General features: G+C 34.9%; 2 protein-coding genes and 1 long non-coding RNA gene across 3 annotated transcripts; 2 read left to right on the forward strand and 1 right to left on the reverse strand.

Moving 5' to 3' along the window:
* Window positions 1–3,387: 3,387 nt before the first annotated feature.
* LOC140750647 (uncharacterized) lies at window positions 3,388–6,048 on the reverse strand. The gene is made up of 2 exons (XM_073084314.1): window positions 5,856–6,048; window positions 3,388–5,421 (listed from the first exon to the last, which is right to left on the reverse strand). Exons 1-2 carry the CDS (start codon window positions 5,915–5,917, stop codon window positions 3,504–3,506), a joined length of 1,980 nt encoding a protein of 659 aa, XP_072940415.1. The 5' UTR covers window positions 5,918–6,048; the 3' UTR covers window positions 3,388–3,503.
* A 1,289-nt stretch (window positions 6,049–7,337) lies between these two features.
* Window positions 7,338–8,289, forward strand: LOC140750601 (uncharacterized). The gene is made up of 2 exons (XR_012103231.1): window positions 7,338–7,528; window positions 7,706–8,289. It is a non-coding gene; the product is annotated as an uncharacterized LOC140750601 (long non-coding RNA).
* Window positions 8,290–9,228: 939 nt separating this feature from the next.
* On the forward strand, window positions 9,229–13,612 carry RpS4 (ribosomal protein S4). The gene is made up of 6 exons (XM_073084248.1): window positions 9,229–9,376; window positions 9,711–9,969; window positions 10,660–10,757; window positions 11,887–12,058; window positions 12,805–12,934; window positions 13,451–13,612. Exons 1-6 carry the CDS (start codon window positions 9,374–9,376, stop codon window positions 13,578–13,580), a joined length of 792 nt encoding a protein of 263 aa, XP_072940349.1. The 5' UTR covers window positions 9,229–9,373; the 3' UTR covers window positions 13,581–13,612.
* The last annotated feature ends 385 nt before the right edge of the window (window positions 13,613–13,997 follow it).

Here is a 13,997-nt window from a genome sequence, read left to right on the forward strand (position 1 = left end):
ATTATAAAAAAAAAGTAAAACATAGGTTCTTAGTTATTTTTGTTGATATTATTTTATTTTATAAAGATCACTAAAATACTGGAAATATCTAATTATATAATGGATACTTACTATAGGTACATAGTTTGTTATCTAAGTGGCAATGGGTACAATTATAAATAAGTGACAAAATCTTGCAAAACATCATAAAAAGAAAGACATAAACGAAGGTATAAAAAATAACATGATAATTTTAGGGGCTTAAGAAGGACTTTGAAGTATATTAAAATATGCGCCTACGAAGTCCCGGATATAGCTAGTTCCATAATAGTCGTTCTAATATTATAGAACTAATTTTAGTGAAACATCAAGTTTTTTAATTGTTTTTATGTCGGATCCGGTAGCTTCTGCCTGTCGGAAGAAGGTAACTAAAAAGGGGTATCCGAGGTTGCGGGTGGCAAGCTATGGAGGAACTATACCTACCGTCTGAGACCTATGGCAAATTCATTACATGGAGCCCTAAGAAATAACGTTATATTATACTTTAATTTTACATATTATGTCTTAAGTATAGATATTTTTCGCTCACGAATACGTAGGTACGTTAGCGATTGTTGGCGTTATTTTTTTATGCACATAAGTACATATAAACATTTTAAGAGAATTTATTTTTCATTGATGAATACACACATTTCAGGGATTTTATGGTTATTTTTGAGCTCATAGTCTCTCGGGCCCCGGGGCTCGTGGCCCTTTGCCAGTCCCGCCACCCTTTAGTTACGCCATTGGCGGTAAGAGCGGGAGCTCGAACTGCCCAGCTAGCGACCCCGGGGAGACGGCGGTATGTGTGGTCACATGTCGTCTTACACTCCAGACGTTGTGTCGAGCGTGACGCTCACCTAGGCGGAGCGATGTGTTAAGATGACTCAGACTGTGTTCCTTGGAGATTCCGGAGTTCTCTTCAAAACGCTGAGGACAGTCACCTGGGGAGTTTAATTGCGGTAAAAATCCCAAATAACCTTGTGCTGCTCCCACGACACAGGGTACCTTTAGGTTGTCCCTGTAGTCCCGGCACTAGAATAGGGCTACGGTATCCCCTGCCTGTCGTAAGAGGCGACTAAAAGGGGGTTTCCGGGGTTGCGGGCGGTAAGATTGGGAGGTCGAGCCGTCCGGTAAGCAACTACGGGAAGGACGGCGGTCTGTGTGGTCGCATACCGTCGTAAACACCAGACGGTGTGGCGAGTCCTGGAGCTCATCTGGGTGGAGCCCGAAGGGGCAACGCGTTCAGAGGACTCCGGTTGCGTTCCGTAGGAGATCCTCTTGGCAACGTAGAGGACGTACACAAAAAAACCTCGTAAACAAAAAAAAAAAAAAAGCGTACCTTTAGGTTCCCCCATCAAAAACATAAAAAGATAAATCTATGTAAGTTCCTAACTATGTACATACCTATTGCTATGTTGTCACCTGCATTTTAGTGAACTTTTACGTAATTAGTTTTGTAATGCTAGTCAGCTCTGAATATAGAAATGAATCGCGTCGCTATAGAAAATTGTATGACTAAACCAGTTCGCAACAACTTCAGAGCGGACTAGCAGTTTGGCTTGGACTATAGGTACATGTTATAATTGAATATCTTATTATGCCGTTACAGTTATTACTAAATTAGGATAACTTGTAATAGAAAATAATTCTAATACAATTTAATCGAATTCTAAAATAAAGAATTGCACAGCACCATTTGGAACTGCTTTTGACTCGTTAATACCTCAAAAAGTATTAAAGCTAGACACTTATGAAATTTTGTTTATTTATTGCCTCTGAAATCGTTTAGAATTTAAAATTTCATACTAGTAGTCCAAACAGTTATTGAAATATTAACTTTAAAAAATGGACATTTTTTATCACTGATTGACTGACCTATATGCAAAACCACCCTACTTTCTATTAGGGTTGTTGCGAATATCAGCATCAGCATCCGCTGTTTATCAGCTTTCTTTTAAATATCAGCATCAGCATCCGCATCCGCAACAAAAGATGCTGATATTTAATGCTGATATTGAAATTGTAACGTGTTCGTTGAAGGCGGGACCGAGCTTAAATCACGTGGAGTTTTAGCCAATCACAGAAGTTTATAAACACAAGTTGTCATCAAACAATCATTCGATTGTATTGACAATGTAATTTGGTCAGACATCAATAACTTTCGATCATAGTTCAATCAATCAATAACAGAATTATGTATTCAATTCATAATGCCACATCCAGTGAAAAGTGCAATATGACCAAATATTTCGTCATTGAACAAAGATACGACAATGTAGTTTTTGTAAAAAAATAGCAAATAAATGCCGCCTTCATTGATTGTGTCACTGCAGAGTGGAGGGTAGCTGAAGTGGATGTTGGTTTGGTTCTGAAGTCGGTGCTAAATATATTTCGTTGGATAACGGCGTAAACAGCGTGTTCAATATGAGCGCCGGCTTCGGAGATATGTGCTGAGCCAAAATTTGTTTCAGTTGATTTTTGCTTTGTAGTGACATGGAAGTCGATTGTATTTTTTAATAATTTTTTTTTTCACCTTTAGTGATGACATACTAAAAATCTTACAAATACACTAGTCGCCCTTACGATTTTTGAAAGTTACCCTCGATTTCTCTGGTCAGCCATCATCAGACCCTTATTTTCTTATAATGGAATTACTTTGGAAATATCTTTTTTTCCAACAAAATAAAAATCATTCATTTCGTTTCATAAACGACGAAGTTATCCGCGAACAAACATAAAAAGACATATATACGGTAGAATTGAGAAACCGCTTCATTTTGTGAAGTTGGTTAAAAAAGACTATTCTCGTAAGGGACGTACACATACCTCAGTATAAAAAATATTTATATTTAGCATTTTTAAATATCAGCATCAGCATCCGCTGATCTAGTAAAAACCTGCATCAGCAACAACCCTGCTTTCTATTACCTATTATAATAGATTATAATATATAGAAACTTAAAATCTATGTCGAGTCCACGTGAGTAATAGCTAGGAAACTGCAGCACGTATAAAAATAAAATGTACATAATATGGTGCCGCAGACACAGAAAAAAAACCAAAAAGGTATTAAAATTATATTTAACCTTTTTATATAACATTAAAGTAGAAAACAAGCATGTAGGCTACCTGTGTGGTAAGTGGCTACTGGCGTCAACGCTGTTATTATTAGGCAGAAATAGTGTAGCAATGGTGCCGGCGGTGTCGCAACACAGAGGGTTCTACTACCTTCAGAATAATTAAATATTATATGGAAATGTTATGTACAATAAAGTTATATACTATAGAGTTTAGATAATGGCAGTTCATTCGAAATTAGAAGCTGACGCATCCATTTTATTTACTTTTCTTAAATAAATACAGATATACAGGTATTATATATTTATTCACTGAAATCCTTTTCAATAAGATTGTGTGAATAAAAACTGCTATTATATTACACACTACAATAAGAATTTTAACAAAACAAGTTATTTTATAAGTTAGAAGTTAAACAGGTTCTCTTCTATTGCTTGTTCAGATTCCCACACTTCAGCTGAATGTGGGTCTTGCTTTATACGCTTTGTTTTCTTGGGTGGAACATCAGTATCCTCGGCATGTTTTCGTTTCCTATTTTTCTTCACAGGAGGCTCTAATATTTCTGGCTCACAGTCTTCTTCCATCTTCACATCCATGGATTTCTTTTTATTTTTTTTATGTTTTTTCTTTTTGGTACTTTCAAATGTTTCATTATTTCTATCCTTAGCTGCCTCCAAACGTGCTGCAACAACTGGTGGTATTTTAATAGCTTTCTTATAATTGGCTCCCAAAAGTGGATGGCGACACTTTGTTTCTGGTAATGGAATAAAATTTGTCTGATTATTAATCATGCTAAGATTGTCTGGTATATGCGCTTTAGGGATTCGTTTTCGATAATGCACACAACCCTTCACTGGCAAATTCATAATAGAAGTTTGTCCATTCTGGTATGCTACATGAGTGATTCTACTTATATCTTCATTCGGATTCCCGTCATAAGTTTGTCCATCAATTTTAAACTTACATTTCCCTTCAAGTGTCAAATTGCCATTCTTTAATCTCTTATCAGTAATTTCACGAGGACATCTCAATATCCAGATTTCATCGTCTACTGTTATTATTGAATTGTATTGAGTTATTGAAGATAACACCTGTAACTGAGGATTTGCTTTCAAAAAAGCTTGTACTCTTGAAGATTGTTGTTTTAAATTTAAATCTTGGTGGCTTGAATTTTCATCTTCTTCAAACCTAATCCTATCTGAAATTTTAGTTGTTTTATGCATTTTTTCTGTTTCTAATAGATCTTCAGTAATACTTACTTGTTTACGTCTATTGCCTATGATATCTATAGTGCTGTTATTAATAATAGTCGAGCTAACAATATTATTACAATTAAAATCATTGGGTTGTACAGATATATCATTATCACTATTTCCATCACTATATTCTTTTGAAATAACACTATTTTCATGTTTTGTATCTACAGAAGATTTATCAATATTACTGCTTCCAATGGACTCATCATCTCTTTTATGCCTCTTTTTCTTTTTTGGTTTATTAATAACTGTGTCTTCAGCGCTGAACTTGTCTTCAATCACAGAGTACTCAATATCAGTTTGTTCAGCTCCAACTAAGTGATTGTTTGCAATATTAGAAGACTGTGACTCACTTTCTTCAGTGACAGATCCTGGGGATGAAATTTTAAGTTTTTTCTTTTTCTTTGATTTCTCCTCCGGCTTAAGCATAGATTCCTGCTCTTGTTTAACTCTCATATTTAAATAATTTTCTGTTTCACTACTATTAGTTTTCTCAACAACCTGTGATTCAATGTCGTTTTCTACATCAAAATTCAAACTTTTATTCTTTTTCTTTCGTTTTGATTTTTCAACATCAGGAATCAGAAAAGATTCTTGTTCTTGTTTTACTCTCATATCCAGATACTCTTCTGTATGTTTTTCATCAAAGTTGATAAAAGAATGAGAGTGATTCTCATTATGAATATCAGAAATAGAAATTTGGTGCTTATTCTTCTTTTTTGATTTTACTACTTGGTGTTCCATTAATGATTCTTGTTCTTGTTTTACTTTTTTATGTAAGTAATTATCATCATTAGAAACACAGTTTTGTGGTATATTACTGTCTACTGAGTATTTCCCTAGTTTTCTCTTCTTTCTTGCCTCTACATCACTTTCTGGTTCCAACTTAATTCGTTTTTTGACAGTTTGTGATATATTACTACTCTCAGATAATTTTCTCTTTTTGCTTTTCTTTTTGAAACCTTTTTCAATATTATTTCCGAGGGGAGATAGGCGCTCGTCGTGCTTGAAGCTTGCACGGGATGCCGATTCTCCTTCATGGTCAGAAGCCACAGTCTCTATACCCCTGTAATATAATCAGACTCTCCAATGAACAATAGCAAACGAGCACGCAAACCATCTGATGGGAATTAGTCAATATGCCCACGGACCTCCATAATCAACTCTAAATGAGATTACGAGTTCTACATCGTGAGGTTGGCTACGGTGTGACTGTTATAGATGAAGTTAATGTGTCTTTTCGTTATGACACCAAGCTAGAACGCAGCAGCTCTTAACTTTGTTGTTATAAAACAGAAGTAGCGTGTGCTGGTCGGAGTTGAACCATGAAGAATTTTACCACTTTTTGTATGATAATATTTTCATATGTATGAATAAAATGCATATTATTATAAACATAACAAGTTTACTTCATTGCAACATGAATCCTAAATAGACGGAATTCAGAAATCTCCATCATTACCGAACTAAGATTCAAGTTTAACACCTAACTTTACTTACATATTTGTACTTTCACTAGATGCATCTGTCCATAAGAAACTATCATCAGATGATGATTCCATCCACAATTTCTTAGTATTCTTTCCCAAATTGCAAGATCTACAACAAGCGTAAATAAGAAACGAAGGTTACTCAATAACCTAAAAACAACATGTTATTATTGTAATTTGTCATTGACATTCTTTATTCCGCAAAGTTGTCAACAATGAATAGGGTCTAGGGATACCATGTCGTAACATGTCAAAATCAACCAAAAATTCTCTAAAAATGGGTAATTGACAGTTATAACAATAAAATATGAATTATGTTTGATATGATAGCTTATAAGTAAACATAAATTATGCAATATTTCGTTTAATTTTTAATACACTCTAAGTATTTTTATTTCTAAAAAGAAATTTTCAATTTTTTATCTGTGGGTTTCAAATTCCAAAACGGCGATAGTGCTGCTTGAAATGTAATGTGACGTCACCGCACGCATAATAAACAAGACAAATAAAAATGATATCGTTTGCTGTTAGAATTGGTTGAATTTATGTTGTGAACCGAAATGAATCCACAGTATATTAAAGCTGATAGCGTGAATCTGCTTAAAGAAGATATACAATGCAATAAATAAAAATGAATACAAAAACTTTCGTGAAATAACCTATGGAAATCACAAATAAACAATGTAAGTAAATTGGGTACTTGACAGTTATAACAATAAAATATGAAATATGTTTGATATGATAGCTTATAAGTAAACATAAATTATGCAATATTTCGTTTAATTTTTAATACACTCTAAGTATTTTTATTTCTAAAAAGAAATTTTAATTTTTTTATCTGTGGGTTTCAAATTCCAAAACGGCGATATTGCTGCTTGAAATGTCATGTGACGTCACCACACTAGAGTTGCGCAAAATGTATCACTAAAGTGAAAAGAGTGATATATATCTTTTGAACTCAGTGATATATATCACTCTTTTAGCTCAATAGCTCACTTTAGCTCAGTAGCTCTGTAAAGATACGCGACATTTTATATCAGTATATCAGAGAATCAGATCAAAATGTTTTGACAACATTTTTGATTCCTATAATTAATACAAAACTGGCAAGAAATTATATATGAATTATCACAGCCAACGCTATTTGTATATCCCGGTTTCCATGTTCTTAGCAATAAAATATTTTAATTTAGTGTTTAATACGTAACCGTAACTGTTATATATCTCAATCAACGCATTTGACTCGAATCAGGCTCACTACTCACTCTCAGTCAGTCGCTCATTTGACTCATCGCTCACTCGCGAGCTAGTATAACACTGTTGAGTTGAAGAAGATCTTATATCCGGAATCGTTTGAATCTATGAACTAAACCATGTGATGCGGATATAAAGATATAATTCAAATCCGTCGGAGTTGATGAGTGATTAGCTCTTTGGTGAAGATATATATCTTTTATATCACTCACTCGCGAGCTACACAATTCTACACCACACGCATAATAAACAAGACAAATAAAAATGATATCGTTTGCTGTTAGAGTTGGTTGAATTTATGTTGTGAACCGAAATGAATCCACAATATATTAAAGCTGATAGCGTGAATCTGCTTAAAGACAATGCAATAAATAAAAATGAATACAAAAACTTCCGTGAAATAACCTATGGAAATCACAAATAAACAACGTAAGTAAAATATTCTTTACATTTACATTTAATCATTTCGGACAGTTAAAACATTTCTTAACCGATTTCCGATAGAAGAAAGGTTGTCTTTAAGTGATAATCAAGCTTTTTAAACTATACTTATATTCTTATGTGAACTGCTTTAAGGTTATTTATTGGTTATATTTATATTTTCAGATCTTCGCAACAGTCGTATAGTGACGACGCTATAGGTTATGTGCAGTTTAAGAGGCAGGCAAGTTTGTGTTTCATGAAAAGTAAAAGTTGTCCTGAATACAAGGTACATCAAAAGTCATGCTCAGTGTCCATGACTGTATATGAAAAACAAAGTATTATTAAATGTGATGACTGTCCTGCCTCCCAAGGATGCAGCAAACATGCAGTAGCATTTTTAATGTGAAGTCATAGAAAGTGAGGAACCAAAAGTTTCGAAGGTGGTCAGCACTCTGAAGTACATAAAGTAAAGGAAACGGGAAATAGTAGTTCTTTACTTGAGTAACAAGATGAAGGAAGGAAAAAGACCATACAGTTGCTGTTATTGCACTACAGATTTCTCAAAATGACAATGATAAAAATTATATATCTAGTTGTTACAGAAAATAATTTAAAAAATGAAGAAAGTACACACTCAAGCAGCACAAAAATTCAGCTTAGCAAGAGCTTCAATATACAAGAAAATAACAGTTTAAAAATGGTTTGAGGTTATCTGTAGTAATTATTGCAAATGTAACATATAATGATAAATATATACAAAAGTTCTACGGTGTGTACTCAATAATAGACCCATATAAACCTAACAAACAAAGCAGTCGGTTAATAAAAGATTAAAGTTAGCAAATCATGTATTTTTAATTATACAGTCCTGTAAGTTAATCCGTGCACAAGTAATAATAACTCAGTCATCGAAATAGTTTAATTGTTTCTTATTAATTACAGAATGAGGCCTTAAAATAGAGAATTCTCGTAGACGTCTTTTAATTCATTTATTCTATTCTTAACTAATACTATTCTAACTCTATTCTTATCGTAGACATCTTTATCGTATATTAAATATATGAATACTTTAACTTGCTGTTTTGTTCTGATTACATCCGGGTTTGATGATAGAGTAGAGGAATCACTCCTTATTCTTTTTTCTCATTAATAATTCTTTTATATGTTTGAATCCTCTGTCTGCAAGTTCTTTTAACGTTTATAACATTTCGGTTTAGGAACGTGTATAAGCAAATTTGTTAGGTAAGCGATCGCACTTGTACACATCGTCACTGCACACGTCTTATAACTTGTCATTTATTTCAATTTTAGTTATAAAAGCTAAATACCTACCTATTTTCTTCCGAGCGTTGTTTGTTTACAGTATAATGACGTTTCGCCACAAAATGACACTTGACCGCCTGATTTAACGCGACGTTCCGTTCACCGTAAAGAAAGTTTGTTTTTTATTGATAAATAGCCCTTTTTTCGAAAAAGTGATCAATGAAAGGCATATATAATACGTACATATACTAATTCATTGAAACACTTTCCCAAAAAGTGTCAAGTAGCCAAATATACTTATGCGTATAACAATCGTTCTTTCCGAAAATTTATGGTCAGTTTTATTACAGATTTTTTTATTTCTCCAAGTTAATTAATTATAACTTATCATATAAAATATAAAAAATATTCTTAAGCTTTAGGAAATGTAATGATCTGGTATTGATATGTACCTAAGCACAGAATAAATAGGTATCGATTTTGAAGGTTGACGTTGTTTGAAATTGACATTTGTTTTGACGGTTGGTTGCCAAGATCGCCAAGTTGACAACTAGAAAAGTTCTTTCTTTTTGAAACTTAGTGTTCAACATGGTGAGTTGATGTTCTCAATCTGCGAAAAATCCGTTGCAATCAGTGAATATACTTGTTTGTTTGGTTCAAAAAAATACGTGAATTTCGTATACATCCTACATGTCTCCGTTTGATTAGTATTTTCCTAATAATTTGATCATACATGTTAATTTTGACTTTGGTATTTTGTAATCGACATTCGTCCACAGTACAGTTTTATTAACTTGTCCGATTGTAGTTTTATTATTATTCTATAGTTAATAAATAGTCGGCATCGGGACGGAGAGGAGAAGTGATTTTACACGACAGTGTCGGAAATTATAGGTTATGTTTGATGTTCGTTTGTGTCGGGTAGGCGCGCGGACCGAAGAAGCACCTGAAGCGCCTGAACGCCCCGAAGGCATGGATGCTGGACAAGCTGGGCGGCGTGTACGCGCCGCGGCCGTCCACGGGCCCGCACAAGCTGCGCGAGTGCCTGCCGCTCGTCATCTTCCTGCGCAACCGCCTCAAGTACGCGCTCACCGGCAACGAGGTGCTGAAGATCGTGAAGCAGCGCCTCATCAAGGTGGACGGCAAGGTGCGCACCGACCCCACCTACCCCGCCGGCTTCATGGGTATGTTGATCGTTTATTTGCACTATGTAAAATTAATGTTTGTAAAATCAGTTTTATGTTGCTGCGACGCGAACCACAAAGTTCAATTTGTTAGTCATTTATGCACTGTGCATGTTAGGCATAATAAGCTTAAAGTTAAACTGATTTTTTGGTTATTTTGTCCAATATATACCTTTTACTATTTGTTGCTGACAATCTGACAATCATTGGGTGGTATTTAATTATGTGGTTGTAAGTATTCAATAAAATTTCTGATATGGTTAAAAAATGTAATGATAACAATGATGCTTGCAAGTTGAAAGAATCACAGCTGGGAAAATCCTTGTAGCCGATATACAAGCGAATCTGGTAGTATTTATGGCTATATGTGTATGTTTCATGCATGTTTTTAAAAAAGAGCATATTTTTAGTCTATAGGTTCTTCTCGAGTGTAAACAAATAAAGTTATTGGTGGACACCATTAAAGTTTGGAGTAATATAAATGCTCAAGAATGTAATGTATAAGTTGCTGTAAGCCTTTTTATATGACTATTAATTGTGATCAAGTGGGTCAATGAGACCAGTGAGCATCATCCCGCAAATGTGGGGATTTAGTAGAGCGTATTGTACAATACAGCTCCAATAATTATAAACACATGTTGAATTTTAAACATTATCAACTTATTAACAAATTATTACTTGCCATTCCAGATGTTGTATCTATCGAGAAGACCAATGAACTGTTCAGACTAATCTATGATGTCAAGGGCAGGTTCACCATTCACCGAATTACCCCGGAGGAGGCCAAGGTAATGAATCAATGAGAATTGAATAGACTGTTGCATGTATGACACGACAACATATGCTGAACTGCATTCAGTGTGATGACAAAAATCATCATCATCATCAACCCATTATTGTCCCACAGCTGGGCACAGGTCTCTCAAAATGAGAAGGATTAGGCCACAGTCCACCACGCCTGGTATGCCAAGTGCATATTGGTAGACTTTACATACCTTTGAGATTAATTTTATAAATCTCTCAGGTATGCTAGTTTCCTCGCGATGCTTTCCTTCAATGCAAGCAATTAGCAAGTGATAATTAATTTCTAATACACACATATGGTGACTTAAAATTTTAACCGTGTTCTCCAAAGTTGAGAACAGTTCTCTCTTCGTTAGGAAGCTAACTAACCTAACCTATTTAAACTTCTCATACCGAGATTGCTCAGTGTAAACGAAGTCAAGGCAACATTCTATCTTTACAAACAACGCAAACTTTAAATACATTGACACTAAATAAAAACTCAAATTATTCCGTGTCCAAATAAAAGCTTTCCACATTAAATATACCTGATCATAATCGCTAGACATTGTAGCTATATACAATTTAGAGTGGAACAGGACCTGGAATAAATATATGCACAATGTTGCGTGTTGTGGTCATGGATAAGTATAGATATCTCACTGCCTTGTAATTGAAAGAAGCTATTAAATGGCTGTCATTGTGTAATTTACGCGGAACAATGCTGACATGTGCAGTTAAGACATGCTAAAACACGAATTCGAAGAAAAAGTGTGGAGAAATATCGTTTCATTCGTAAATGATCTAAAAACTATTTTTTTTTAATATTTTAAACACGATAATAGATGACAGTGATAATTTCATTAGTCAAAACTGGTTACATTTTCTTGTTAGGAGCGAGCAATCTTTGCTAATCTATGTTGGACACTGAATAATTTGGGCTTTTATTTAGTGTGTACTTTTTTATTTACTGTGTAGTATTTAAAGTTGTACGTAATTGATAGAGATAGACCGATGCCTTGACTTCGCTTACACCGAGCGAACTCGGTACGAGAAGTTTAAAGAAGCTAATGAAAAGAGAAGTTATTCTCAACTTTGGAGAACATGGTTAAAACGTTAACTGTTGTGGTGCAGTACAAGCTGTGCAAGGTGCGGCGCGTGGGCACGGGGCCCAAGAACGTGCCGTTCCTCGTGACGCACGACGGCCGCACGCTGCGCTACCCGGACCCGCTCATCAAGGTCAACGACTCCATCCAGCTCGACATCGCCACCGCCAAGATCATGGACTTCATGAAGTTCGAGTCTGGTGAGTCCCACTCTGCTCTTGTGGCTGCGAGTCTTATGTTCACAGCTAGTTCTAAAATATAAGCAGCCCGAGTTACTCCATTACATCAGCTACCTGCCACTGAAAGTCCTGTCAAAATCGGTTCAGCCATTAAAAAGCTGTTATTTCAATTTTAAAAACAGACAATAAAGTTTAGATTATAAAGTTATACAGATTATAAAGTTTAGATGAATTTAGCTAATAATATTGCAGAAAAAAATGTAAATTTCTTTTCAAATCAAATGAAATTAAATCAATTTTTTTTATTCAAAATAAGTTCCTTACAGAGCACTTTTTGAATGTCAATACAACTACCACCACTTCACAAGGTGTTTCGTTATGAAGAAGAAGTGCTGGCGATATTTCAGACCACACCATTTTGTCAGTCAAATAATGACTCTGCCTATAGTACGCTTTTTACATAGCGTTTGTTTAATGACAAGTTTAAACTTTTTTCTGAGAGATTCAAGATGTGTTCGGGTATTTTATTGTAGTAGCGAATTTAGTTACCCATGAAAGATCTAGCCACCTTACATAATCTTTATTTGGGTATTGAAAATTTATTTGTATTTCTAGTATTAAAATTATGGTGGCTCCTATTTTTTTTCAAACATATCAGTTTTAATATTTCAATCTGTTATTTATTGTTGTTTTTTGAAATTTCATGAGTAAGTAATCTGTTGCTGCTCGTTCAAATAGTATGTAATTATTTTTGTGTCAAATTCCAGGAAACTTGTGTATGATCACGGGAGGCAGGAATTTGGGACGTGTGGGCACCATCGTGTCGCGGGAGAGGCATCCCGGATCCTTCGACATTGTGCACGTTAAGGACTCCACTGGACACACCTTCGCTACCAGGTACGCTGCCTTATTTTCAATTTAAGTGGGTCGTATTATTAAAAAAACTACGAACTTTTCGCCTCTCTAGGAAACGACGTGAATTACTATGTTACATTAAAATTTTCCAGGATAAATTGAAAGTAAAAGTTAATTAATCCTTATTTGAAAAAAATGTATAATTCCTTGTAATATGTAACTACTAAAACACACTAAAATGTACCTTGAGATACAATTCAATAACTTAAAAACTTGTCTAATGTATTTTATTTTAATACACAAATTGTTGGCACTCAAAAGTCTAGATAATATATATTAAATTAGCTTAAGATGTCGTTATGTAATACATGACTTTCCGTGTCCAAAATACAATAAAATAAAATAGTAACAATAATAAATAACCAGAGACACGGTCGCACGCGTATTTTTGGTTTCAGTTCTCATCCCTATTCAACAATTGGACTCGAAACCATACAGTATGTACTCCCTAAATTTTATGTGATTCCTTTTTTTAATATTGAGGTGCGCATTTTGCAGGTTGAACAACGTGTTCGTGATCGGCAAGGGCACGAAGGCGTACATCTCGCTGCCGCGCGGCAAGGGCGTGCGCCTCACCATCGCGGAGGAGCGCGACAAGCGCATCGCCGCCAAGGTGGCCGCGCAGTAGCTTTAAGTCCTAACAATAAACTCTAAACCACATCTTCGCCTTTCATTTCGCATCATAAGTAATCGTGAAGAGTAATTTTGATGGATAGAGTTTCTCGCACGTTTCGGGTCGAGAAATCGTAAGCAACAATCACAAGCAATAATCGCCATAACATAATCGTGTCAAAATGTTTACACACTGGCAAGAACTTTCGCTAAAACTCCTACGATTATGTCATATTAAGACTCGCATATGACATATCGCCAGGCGATGATTGCCACTGTTTGCTTACACGACGAAATTATAGTAAGGAGATTTTTGCTTATGAGAATCTCTACTTGTATAAATACGATCTCTTATATATTTTGAAGTTCGTAAGTATTCTACAAATCCGTTTGAATCGTTTTCAGGGCGAGATTTCTCATTCGAGTTTTGTGA

This window comes from Epargyreus clarus, unplaced genomic scaffold (assembly GCF_041222505.1).
Source record: "Epargyreus clarus isolate Ecla_fem2 unplaced genomic scaffold, WU_Ecla_fem_2.2 ptg000021l, whole genome shotgun sequence".
NCBI lineage: Eukaryota > Metazoa > Arthropoda > Insecta > Lepidoptera > Hesperiidae > Epargyreus > Epargyreus clarus.